The sequence below is a fragment of the Varanus komodoensis genome, unplaced genomic scaffold, assembly GCF_004798865.1.
Source record: "Varanus komodoensis strain SLA01 unplaced genomic scaffold, ASM479886v1 scaffold9, whole genome shotgun sequence".
Taxonomy (NCBI): Eukaryota; Metazoa; Chordata; class Lepidosauria; order Squamata; family Varanidae; genus Varanus; species Varanus komodoensis.
Genome location: NW_025336598.1, coordinates 35,654,929 through 35,667,897, shown reverse-complemented (window position 1 = coordinate 35,667,897; position 12,969 = coordinate 35,654,929). Strand labels below are relative to the sequence as shown.

The following is a 12,969-nucleotide window of genomic DNA, read 5'->3' as shown; positions in this document are numbered from 1 at the left end:
TCTGTGTGTTCAGGCAACTTCTGCCCTTTCCGTTCTGCTATGTATCACATGCATGCTATGCTTGCTAGGAGCAAGAGCAAGTCCCTCTTGCAGCGGGCCTTTTGTCACATATTTACCTTGAGAAGGCAGCATGCTGGCCAGTCCACAGCTTCACTGTCCCTTCCTGCAGTCCTTCAAATACATCCTCATTGCTGTGGCAAATGAGAGGAGAAAGCAAGCCACTCTGCATATACCTTCTTACTCCAGTTGAAACGTGGGAGAAGCCTCCATGCCATGCCATCCACAAGTGTGGGGTAGGATAGTGCCCAAACCAGCTTCTTCAGAGTGGACAGGTATCCTGTTGCAGGTATGGCATGTGATTGCAGTGAGAATGGAATTCATGTTGCTCAGACATTGCAAAATGAGTATCTGCCCTGTTTTCCCCATTCTCATGCCGGTCCTATGCACACTAAGAAGTAAAGAATCACAGGAGGTTACAGCTGCATACAAAAACTTCTCATTACTGGATAAAGTACACTTGGCATCTACTGTATGGATAACACTGAGCATTGTGCCCACGCAATTACCATGCATTGCATCACCATTCTCATTGCAGTGAACCACACCCATGCTTAATTTCTAGAAACAAACAGTATAATTTAAGCCTAAAGCGAAACCTGAACCTGAAATGCCCTTGATTCCATTGCACCTGTTCTCGTGCACTTGGAACCTTTGTATCATTCGACATGAAGTCCCACACACAATATCATCCCTTTAGTACCATGAGCCCAACATGGCTTGGGACCCAAGAATTTAAGGAAAATCTGCTCCCACATCAACTCACTCATGCTCTGAGGCCATCTTCTGAGACTGTTCTTCCACCACCCTTGCCATCTGAGAATGACTGTCAGAACGGGGGCCTTTTCAGTGGTGGCACCGAAGAGTAGAATTCTTTCCCTGGAGGAATTTGCTTAGTGCCTACAGTCTAATCTGTTCCAAGCTTCATCTTGAGGAATTGGGAGAATTTAAAACACACAAATGCTTATTTTTTTTTTAAGTCCTGGTGTTCTAGTTGCTGAAGCATTATTACTATGTGACTCTTGCTGTGTATTTTGTATGCTATTGTGGTTCCCCCCACACAACTATGTGAACCACCCTGAAAATGCACTTAAAGGGTGCCCTATACATTTCTCACCCTTTGCTCCTTCCCTTGTTCCACACACTGAGGAAAAACCTTTGCACTCATACTCAGAAGAAATCCCCCCCCCCGCCCGCGCCACGAACATTTCCCGTCCTGTTGCTGCTTGAGCCCCTGAACGCAGCAGAATGCCGGTTTAAAGTCCTGTCTGAAAAACAGAAGAACCGTTGTTCAGGGTGGCCACGTTTCTGAAAGAATCGGAGTATGTCACCAGGATCCCTTGTAAAGAGGCAGGGTTAAGGAAGGGCAAATTTCCCCATGGCAACCCATGCAACACAAGCCCCGAACCAGAAACGACGGCTGAGTTGCTTTTGTTGGCCTGGGCGCGTAACTTTGCCGCAGTCTTTGAAAATAACTTCTCTGGCTCCGAAGGTACCGAGGAGAGCCACGTTCCCCAGAAGTTTACACGCTGGAAGTTGTTTTCTTTAGGGAAGTGGTGTTGGGTTACAGAGAAGAAATGAAAACTGTGAGGCAGGAGCGGAGGGGTGGGGAGACGCATTACACTCTCTCTCTCTCTCTCTCTCGTTCATTCTTGCAGCATGGAGAAACGGACCCTGCTCCGAGGGGAGGCGAGAGCAGCCGGGCTCTGCTTGGAGAGTGGCCCGTGGGCAGCCCTCGGCCTCCTGGCGTGGGGCGCGGCTTAGGCCGTGGCACGCGGTCGCCGCGGCCACGCGAGGCCGAGGAGACGTGGATGTTGCGCTGTTGCTGCTGCCGCTGCTGCAAATATGCCACGCAAGCAAGGAGCAACAGGCGGCGGCAGGACTTGAGGCTTCCCTTAGATCGCTCTGCAGACGTGTTCCAGGGAGAAGGGGCTGCGTGTGCTGCCGCTGCCGCCGCCACCTCATTAAGTGAGGAGGCCCAGCGGGGGAAAGGCGGAGGCGGCGCGGCAGCGGGTGCAGCCTGAGCAGCGAAGAACGAGCCAAACTTTTCGCAAGATGAACAAAATCCGGAAGCTTTTTCGAGGTAGCGGGAGAGCCTTCGCTTTTATCTTCGCAGCCTCCATCATCTGGCTACTCTTTGACATGGCAGCCCTCCGGTTTTCATTCAGCGAGATCAACACGCAAGTTCTGAAAGAGGAGATGATCAGGAAGGAGCGGGAGAGGTTCAGAGCGTGGAGAAACCTGGGCGACGGACGCGGCGTCAGGTGGCCCAGAGAGGAGCCCGGGGCTCCGCCGCCCCCGACAGGGCTGGGAAGAGATGAGAGGGGGGTGGATTGGGACCGCAAGGAGGCGGAGGCGCCGGCTGCGAGGGCTGAGGAAAGAGTGGGCAAAGGCGGGACAAGGCAGAAAGCCATCTTCCAAAGACTGCAAGAAACGATGGGATTGCCCGGGACAATCCCAGGCAAGCTGTGGTGGAGCCCCCCTCAGGCCTCCTTCGCCGCTCGTGCGGAGAAGAAAGAGAGGGGCGCAGTCAACGCCAGCAGCCCGCCACAGGCAAAGCCAGCTCTTCCCGGGGGGGTCCCGGAGACCCCTTCAGTAGCAGCTGCGGCAGGGCAGCCCCTCGTCCATCTGACCCACAGGGCAGCTCCTGTTGCAAGCAACGTCACTCAGAAAGTGCCCAGGACGTTCAGGGAGGGACCCGCGGGAAGGCAGGAGGTTTTCAGAGAGGTTGGCTTGGGGGATAAAGCCTCTTTGGCGGGACCGAAGCGAGAAGGGCCAACTGGAAGCAAAGCGGAGGAACCGCGGGAAAGCCCCCGGGTACTGAGCGAGCCAAAGTTTTCAGGAAACAGGACGGAAAAAAGAATAAACGTGGGGGACGTTCAGGAGGCAACAAGGAGCGCAACTTTACCTGGCGCAGGACTGAACGCTTCAAAAGCAGCTGAGAAGAAAGGAGGGTCTAGGAACGCAACAGGTCCAGGAAAGCTGCCAAAAGAGAGCGATGCAAAAATTGTACAGCCACACCAGGTGCTTTCTGAAAAGCAAGTGGTCATTATTAGCAAGGAAGGGGTGCAGGTGGTCTTTCCAGCATCTCAGAACCCCCCAGCTGATGCCAAAGGAAAGAGATGGGTAGAAAAGAACCTCCAACGAGTAAACAACGCAAGCAGAGATAACCAGAAAGCAATTAATGTAAGCCACGGGGCCGATTTTATTAAGGCTGCGGTTAAAAAGGCAATTCTAGCTGAAGGAGCAGAACTACGCAATGTTGACAGGGTCAATTTAGTCAATAAGGACCAATTAAGGAAAATCAATCACAGTGACAGTGTGATCCATTTCGAAGAAAATCCTAGAATGCATAAAGTGTTGCCCATTGATAGGTCACTTGGCCCAAGGGACCCCACAGCGCCAGGTCAGTTTGGGCACCCTGCTGTGGTCCCAGATGAGAAGCAAGAAGAGGCAAAAAGGAGGTGGAATGAAGGAAACTTCAATGTCTACCTCAGTGATCTGATCCCCGTGGACAGAGCCATTGAAGATACAAGGCCCATTGGGTAAGAGCTGCTTTCTTGAATCAACGCAGATTTTGGTGGCTGTGAACTGTTTATTGGTCAAGTGGGCTTTCTTTATTTCTCCTAGAGTAGATGCCAATAATGTTGAGCAGCTATGAAACCAGTAACATTCATAAGACATGTACATTAACAAGAATGGGCGGGGTTGCTTTTATTATACTGGAGTAATATTTTCTACACAAGTTTAACTTGGTTCTGCAATATCTCTTTCATTTTGGACTGCAGCTCACATGTTCTAGCTAAAGTGTTGGCTCTATATTCATTTAATATATTTATAAAAGCTATTTTTATATATAATAATTCTGCCATTAAACACCTATCCAGCCAAATCAGTACTTACGATACACAAATCCCCATCTCCCTAGATTCTCTAGATAGTTTTTTTTTTAATACCCTAATTTCACTCTCATTATTGCCTAGAATTTTGCTTCAATTTACAAAAGTGTGGCTTTGTTATTATCATTCATTCATTCATTCATTCAAGGCCAGATAGCAGGTATTCCTGAGCATTTAATCTTGCAGGTCTCCACTGAGGCACCTCATTATTCTTCCCATGTTAAAGATAAAGGGAAGTTTTGGTTTAAGTTTGAGGTTCCCTTTGAGCCTAAGTTTAGTTTCCCTTTGAGCTGGGAGTTAAGTTTCATTGCCTCTCACTGAACACTGTGTTCCTAGGATCACATTAGCTTTCCAGATCATGTATCCAATCCAGATTGGATAGGCAAGGACAGTACTGTGCTGCAAGATTAAAAGTTTCATCCACACATCTCAGACCTCATAGTATACAGCGTGGTATGATAATCTGTCCATAATATGTCTATACTTCCTGAGGACTAACCTGCCTGACACTAAAAGTATTATTGAAGAACTGTGGAACACTGTTGCTATACTGGGGCCTGGCCTGTTGTGCAGCTGCGGAGGTGACAGCTTCGAGTTGCTTTTAGGATCCTTAAAACACTGAACTCAAACAGGAACTTAATGTGTAAAGCTTTGCCTGTTATGGAACTACTGCACTGGTATGGCAGGGTATGGAAAAACTTCATTTGCTTAATTTTGGTGAGTAGGAGTAGGGCCAATAAAAAACTAGCAATAAGTCTGCCCAGGCATATGCAGAAGTAAGATCTCATGCAATTAAATATATTCTGAAGTAAACATGTATACTAACATTTCTTTATATAAAGACATCTTTATATAATTTTATATTTGCATGGAGAAGATGTCAATTGCTTTCAAAGTTGCTAAGAGAAGACCCAATTCATAAAATTCCTAGAGGCATTTAGGAGGCATTCCTAGAAGATTTTTCATATATATTTTTCAAAGCTGTGTACCTCTAGGGAGAAAAATAGCATTCACCTGCATTATCTTTGTGAATAGATGTGACGTCTAGACAACAGTTTTTATTTGTATTTGCTTGTTCCACACCTACGTCAGGCTTCTCCCTCTTATGCACATAAACCTTTTCGTTAGGCTAAGAGGCACCTGGCCAAAGTCACCCTGTACTTTGAGGATCTGAATGTAAGTCTCCTAGTTTTACACCCTAATCTAGCGCTGGAGAAATTGTGACCCCCCAAATATTGTTGAACTCCAGTTCCTTGGTCAGCATGCCCTGTGGTAAGTCCAGCGATACCTGAAAGACCACAGCCCCCCACCACCCCAACCACTACATTTCCCCACCATCCTTGGAGAAACATTTTTATATCCTGCATCATCATTCTGACCTTCTTTTTAAAATTTGTATAGTTACTTAAATTTTACTAGCCCACCTCTTATGTGTTTAAAATTAAGCCATGAAGGTTGTGAAAGTATGCCTTACTTTCAAAGTCAAAACATGCGTAGGCTTGTGTCCCAGGCTGCTCAGACATCAAGGAAACACTGCAAGAAGGAGCTTGTCTCACTCAATTTCATGTGGGGAGCCCTTTTTGGCTACAGCACCCAACATCAAGAAGGGGAGGAGGTATTTTTCAACCTTGAGTTTTCACAATAGTCCAGTATGATAGCCACATTTTAAGCAGTAAGAGTACATAGAAAAAAATATCCCGTTGAAGCCCTGCTGAAATGAATGGGAGCCTTATCAGAAAATGATGGAAGGAGGACGCACAGTCAGCTCTTAAAACAGTCATGTAAAGGATCTGGAATACCCAAACAGGGCTGACTGAAGACGTTTGGCTGCCTGAGATGGTCAGCAGTGCAGTTGACTCATACTTCAGTCCTGGTGATAGGATAATGTCCTCCACTGCTCCTGACAGCAGTTGCACCGGAGCCAACTTAGGAACACAGAGCAAGCGGCTGGCTCTTCCCCCAGCGCAGCATTTCTGCTGCCTGAGGGGCTGCCTCACCTTGCCTAATGGTAGAGCCGGCCCTGCCAGGCAGACAAAAATCAAAGTAACAAGTGCTTTTGGTTTTGCTCAGTTGCTACCCCAGTGCAGAAGAAGAAGCAAAGTTTTCCTGAGTTCCAGAAATGATGTGTCGTCCTATGCATTACTACTCAGAAATATATCCCACTGAATCCCTTTGCGTTTGTTGCAAAGTAGCAGCGTGGTCATAAGCACTTTGAGTCAGATTTTACTAAGTTGCACTGATTTTGATTGGACTTGCTCCCTAGTAATTTTCTGGCCATATTGTTTTAATGATTTTATTTTGTTAGCTGCAGTACATTTACTTTTGATAAGATAAAGTTTTCTTTGCTTTTGAAAGTAAATGTTCTAAGGGTGCCTTGCTTCTAAGTGTGCCTATGATTGTGATCTTAGGTATTAGGAAAGGTGTGTGTACTTAAGTGGATCTAGGATATTTCTGAGTTAAGAGAAGGATGTGGCCAGGAAGTATACCTGTAGTATTTTTAGTGAAAACTCCTTGGCTGACAATGGAAGTATTAATGCAAGCACCAAGATGCAAAAGGAAACTGGAAAACTTCCCATCAGATTAGTTTACTACAGAAGAGTTAACAAACATTTCGTGATGCGCTAAATTGGGCAAAAGAAAAAAGACTTTCTGTAGCCTTGAAGGGGAAGCACAAGGATTTCCTCTTTGTTTAGTTTAAAGAACATAGTTAGCTTTGAGGAAAGCAGCATTCCTGCCAAAAGTATCTTGCTTTGCTAGCAACCACCTCTAAAATAAAACAGGGCTTGAAATTTATTGCAGAAGTATGTCAGTGAGCACCTGTTGGGAATACAAACAAGCAACTACTCCATGACGTGGAACTTTTAGCTGTCATCCACACCAGCAACCCACAGTTTTGCTCACCATATGCTGACAAGGAAGTATGACCAACCCACATTTTTCACTATGAAATGTTCCTCCGGCAATGAATATGCTTTGGAATTTGCCCAGCAATTACACAGACTCTTGTTTCATTGATATCCTTCTCAGCTTTTAAGTTTTCTATGCTTAGTTCTTCCCTTAGATTTTTAGGAAGTATATATGGAAGCATTTAAAGTTTAAGAAAAGGCAATGTGAGCTTGTTTTATCTTTGCATATGAACCAAAGAGTTAGCTTCTCCTGTACTGCAGGTAGTTTAAACCTTCTTGCCAACTAATTGTCAGCGATCTTTCAAGAACCTGGCCTACATGGACAGAATCAAACTACTTACATGCCATCATCAATTCACTCTCATGTGCACTGTCAGGACCGTGTATGGTGGGCATTTCATGCAAGAGAGATACAATAAACTAGAAAGAAATTTAAAGCAGTATACAGATCTTTAGCCATAAGTTCTTTCATTATCCTTGGCACAGGACTTCCTGCAGTTTTCTGATTAAGCAAGTGAAGGACCAGTCCTATTGGAAGTCGTATTCATCATGTTGGATGTCTTCAGTAGGATTTATTGTGTACAATGGAATCCATCCCCTTCTAAGAATGTTACTAGGAATGCAGCCTAAGAGCCTTGTTGGAATCCAGAATAATTTGGCATGCACCTTGTGTGCATCCAGCACACAGAAGCTCAGTGGGTTCCTCTATGCCCCACAGCCTGCAGAAGTCCCACTCTTCTCTCAGAACTGAGGTTGGAGAAAACAGCAGGACTGCAGGTGGTGGAGACTCAGACAGGGCTAGGAAGTGCTTCCACTGTTGCCTTGGGCATGATTTGTTGTACAAAGCCAGGGAACTGGAAGCGGTGCTTCCTCCTGGTGTCAGCGGAGCCCCTGTCTCCATGCTCCAAAGGTATGGGCCTCAATGGCCTGCCACTGAGAAAGGCCAAATGGCCATGAGGTGCAGTGGTAATAGTCATGGTCTGTTATCTGACCTCTGCAGGGCCTGGGGAGGGGATTTTGGCCTTTCCCCAAATGCATGGAGTATTTCCCATTGACTTTAATGGGTGGTGAATCCATAAAGTGGCATTTGATTTGATCATTTATTTGGGGCCATGGGGTTTACATCTCAGAGATCCTCTTATATTTTGCATTTACATTGTTTTCAGTCATGCCTTAACCCTTTACTTACTTAGAGTCAAAGGTAAGTACCCTTGGCTCCTTTGATAATTGGTTTGTGTATTTATGAGCTTTTTCAGCCAGCATTTGGGGGGGAAATTATCTATTTTTTCTGAGATGTCTTTCTCAGCGTGTAAACTCATGATTTGTTTGTTTTAGAAGCCACTTTTCTTTACCAAGGCCATCCAAGGTGATGAACAAAATACAACAACAACAACGGTTTCTTCTGTTTGGTATTGGTAGACCGAATTCCCCCTTCTCCCTGCCGTCTCCAGAACTGCTCTGGAAGATTGAGAAACATTCCAGAGCAGATCTGGGTGGTGCATAGTTTGCTGCAGAGGATGGGTAGGAGAGGAATGAAATTCTGCTTGGGCAGTGTAAAACTCCCATAAGCCTCCCAAGAAACTAAATATATGCCCAATGGTCAGGGATTGTGGGAGTTTTAGTCCAAAACATCTAGAGGGTATGAGGTTGCGTACTTCTTCTCGTACGCAGTACTCCTGCAGGCAGAAATTGCTGCTAGACCAGTGGGCATCTAGCAGTTCTCAAAGCAATCCAAAGTGAATGGAAATACTCGTTTCTGAAGGTTCAGATCAACAAAGTTGACAAAAGGGAATTTTGTTACCCTGACCCATTCCTTTCAGCAATGTTAGTTGCCCATTGTGCAAGTAGTGAGTTTCACAAGTTCAACAGAACCGGTGGAGGCAACTGTAATTTTAAAAATTCTGGAATAAAATAAATTACAAGGTAAATTACACCATGACCAATACAAAACAACACCTTAAATGGCATCAGATTCATCAGACAGAGGCCACTACTGGAAAAGCCACGTACTTCATATCCACCAGAGATGACCTTAAAGATAAGCCCAGCTTCTGACACCAGCTTTAAAGCACAGGCAGGCTCATATGGCCCAGGCAGGTCCACTAGCCATCTTGCTGTGGTGGTGCTAAATCCATTATATTTCCCCCAGGAACTGTCATTTGGTTTTACCTTCCCTGCCAGCCATGAATGTAGGAAGCCACTTTCTACTAGTTCAGACTATTGAGCTGTCCTGCTTCCATCACTGCTACCTGCATGAAAACTTCTGCCGTACCGCTGAGTGCACGGTCTCCTTCCTATAGGGCTATTTGGAAATTCAGCCATTTCCTCAGAGCAAGAAAAGGGCTTTGTTCTGGATAAGGGCCAACAACTGAAGGAAAAAAAATTGGCAAGGGACAACCAAGAGAATTGACTCTGTGCAGGAGAAATTCTTTTGGAGGCCAGTCTGGCCTTGAAGATTTGCTTGAAGATAGTAGAGCTTTGGGAGCAAACGACCCCATAAGGCACACATCAAACCCACCATTGAATTGTAGATAGAGGTTGAGAAAAATACTTTTGCTTCAGCCTTTGATTCATGCAGGAAAGACTTGGACCTGACCCAGCACTTTGCTTGTCTGCTTGATTTTATTTTAACTGCCGTGACAGCAAATGACAAATTCATAAAAATAGGAAAAATCATTCTCGTCTCCTCAGATCTACAGATTTCTGCTCTTCCATCTTGATAGGCTTAGTGGGCTATGCTCAGACCTTGTTGCTTTGCAGACTGTTCTTGTTCACTGGCTTGGTTAAGAGGAAAGGAGCAAGTTTTATTTTGATAAAAATGATAGGGGAATGATTTTGCAAGTAGCTTTCTCATTTTCTTTTGTAAGGAAACCAGATTTCCAAACAAATCAATTTCTAGTAAGCATATACAAAATGAACACCTCACCTTGTGGAGTTACAAGTGTCAGTTGCACTGCAACTGAATTTGATATTCCGTGATATCACTTTAGTTGGGTTCTTTGTCTTTACATGTAGCTGTTTGAAGAGGAAATTAATATGAAGCTTTCCATGTTCAAGAAACACTCTGTTGTGCTTACACACAATTGTAACCCTTAATTCTGTGCAAGATGAACATATATTGGAGAAATGCAGGCTGCATTCCTGTCCATTCTATGTACATTCATTAGAATGTCTCAACTATGAGGTAGTTTCATAACTGGGGCCAATAGTCTTACTTGGGGAGCAGGGAGAAGCTTAGATAGGCATGTGAGGTAATTCAGATGTGAAGCACACAATTAATATTTCTCATCTCCCCGCCATTCTAATCCTTCCAGTGGCTTCTGTGTGCCAGATAGGTTAACAGCAATGAAACAAAACAGAACACTTTGCCAGTCCTAATAAAATAAAAATACCCTGAGCATGCATTGTCTCACTTTTAAACTCACTTATATCATAGCCCAGTTATGACTATAGGAACAAAACTGACTTTACTTCTGATCCTAAGCATATTTACTTGGGAATAAGGAAAAGCGACAAATAGCACTTGCTTTGTTTTTATTTTATTTTTTTACGGCTGGTATATTTTTGGCATAAAACTGATAGTGACCCTCTGGAGTTAGGTATGTGCTGGTCAGCAACTCCAGATATAAAATACTCTCTCCTTTCTTTGCATTTTGAGAGCAACGCTTCACGTTGCCCTCATGGGTTCCAGCACACCCAAGTACTAGCCAAAGTGCTGATGCAGGGCCTGAACTTCAGCCTCAGAGTCCAGGCCTGGCTGCACCACCGGTTGGGTGGTGGAGTCTATGGGTCACCTGCTGAAGTTCCCAGGTTCCATTCTTGACATTTCCAGGTGAAACTAGATCTGGGGTTTGGAGTTTAGGGAACCAAGGCCACTTAGGGTAGACTGAGCTGGATGGACCAACATTCTGACTTGCTATAAGGAAGCTTCCATTTATTTATTATATTTATACCCCACTCTTTTTTTTTTTCCTTTCAGGGAACTCAAGGTGGTTTACATAACTCTCCTCCTCCCCCTCTCGTAACAACAGCCTTGTGAGATAAGGTGGACTGAGAGGCAGTGACTGTCACCCAGTGAGCCCCCAGGCTGAGCGGGGACTGGAACCTGCATCTCCCAGGTCCCCAGTCCAACACTCTAACCACTTTTCCACACTGTCTCTTCAGCTAATGAATGCACATCAGTTTGGAGTAGACTTCCTCTGCCCTGTTTCTTCCACACAGGCAGACAGTTATTTTCCAAAGCATAAACACCAGAAAAGGACTTGCCCTGGGAATGCTTTGTCATTGCTTCTGTTATCTCCCTAGATCCACACCCCTTTCGAAAGCATGTACACAACCCTCTTGCCTTTTCTCTGACCACTGAGAACAGTGTGGCTGCTACACTGCTGATCATTATAGCTAGGCACTTCTAGCTACATCAGACAGGAACACCAGAGCGTTGTTTAACAATTTTCGCAGGCTTAACACCTTCACATAGTTGCATGTAATTAAGCAAACCTGGGGCAGCATAAGGCCTTTTTGCTCCCTTAGATAGTTGCACTGTGCAGTCTTAGAGATAAACACACGTACCTTTTGCAATGTCACCAGGCCTATTACGGCCTTAACACTGAAAGGATTGGTCTAGTGGCCTATTTAGTCTAGTATTCTGTTCTCCCAGTAGCCATCCAGTCGCTCCAGTGGAAAGCCCTCAAGTAGAACATCAGTGCAACTAGCAGGCAGGACCTGCTAGCCATCTGAGTTGCAGTTTATTTGTTGCAGAATCTATATTCTGCCCTCCAGGTCCCTATTCATTAATACAATATATGATAAACCAAGCAATAAAACTGTAGATCAAACTCGTTTAAGCAGCAAAGCAGTAAAGTACAGCACTAAAAACAGCAACACTAAGTCAAGAACTATTATTAAAGCTGGGCTGGAAGGGATGTGTGTGAAATTTGAAGCAACACAAGAGTGAACAGGGAAGTCTCCTTGGGGTTCATCTTCCAGAATTGAGTGGTCCTGTTCCTCCAGTCTCTAGCGACCTAATCTAATGGCAGGGATAGATCGAAGCAGATTTGACTGCCTGTTTTGCATTTTTTTCAAAAGTTCCACTTTCATCAATAAAAAATTATCCCTGTAAAAGGTGGACTGCAGCTCTCATTCCCTGCAATCTACATGCCATGTTACAGGACAGTATTTTGCTTTAATAATGATAAGAAAGAATATTTGAAGCTGTGTCAGTAGCAGCCACAAAAGACTTAATGATACGAAAAAGCTTGGATCACTTTTCCTATTAACTGGAGTTTTGTGTTTAAAAATTTTTGACTTTCCTCCTCACATTGCCTGGTTCTTTAATAACTTACTCAAACTTACTCAAATTTTGAATTTCACACTTCTCTGCTGCAGCCACTAGAGGGCACTACAAATCCAATTTCTCCCTCCTCTCTAAATCTGGAATAAATCCAAGCTTGTTAGTATTTGTTCTAAGCCAGAAATAACTACCATAAAAGGGGACACTTTGTTCTATTCTAAGAAAGTTCCAATGTCCATTGCTTAATCCTAGGGTTAGCTTAAGTTATTAGCCTTGGAAGCAGCCCTGAAATTTGTAATGGAAGAGAGGCATCTCCAAGTGTTCATCCTATATCCCACCTTCCAAACTCGTAACAAATTGAGTTCAAGCCCCACCAAAATTGAGGCTCTGCTCATAATGCTCTCGCTGTCATAGTGCAATAGGTTCAGTTCTTTTTCCATCAAAACCTGCCTTGCAGTAGCTGGGCTACAAGAGGGAGGTTCAAGCCCAAGGCTCCCTGAGCCCCTTCATACTGGCAGCACTCCGGTCTCAAGGAACGATGAGCATGGCTGTCCAGCCATTCCAGCTCCCCATGTGCTTCTCCCCATGCTCTTGAGCACTCTAGTCTCTGCTACGGAAGCTTCTTAACATTTTTGTCCCTACAGCAGGGTTGCATATACTGCAAAATCCACGCGACTTCTCTGTAATATTTTTCACTTCTCTTAACTTTCAGTTCAGTACAGTACATGGTGGCTGCCAAGCCTTGTGTGAGTGTTCATTCCTCTGGAAAAATAATTTGTATGCCTTGGTATTTCAATACCATGTTGGCCACCCTGCT

General features: G+C 44.8%; 1 protein-coding gene across 2 annotated transcripts in view; it reads left to right on the top strand.

Annotated features, from left to right (window-relative positions):
• The first annotated feature begins 1,975 nt into the window (after positions 1-1,975).
• Positions 1,976-12,969, top strand: part of GALNT5 (polypeptide N-acetylgalactosaminyltransferase 5) — a 45,642-nt gene continuing 34,648 nt past the window's right edge. For both annotated transcript variants that reach the window (XR_006413542.1, XM_044418275.1), the window contains exon 1: positions 1,976-3,602. Coding sequence is in view for 1 of the 2 variants with exons in the window: in XM_044418275.1 (XP_044274210.1) it covers positions 2,113-3,602 (1,490 nt within the window). In the remaining variant the exon portion in view is untranslated. The remainder of the gene's footprint in view (positions 3,603-12,969) is intronic.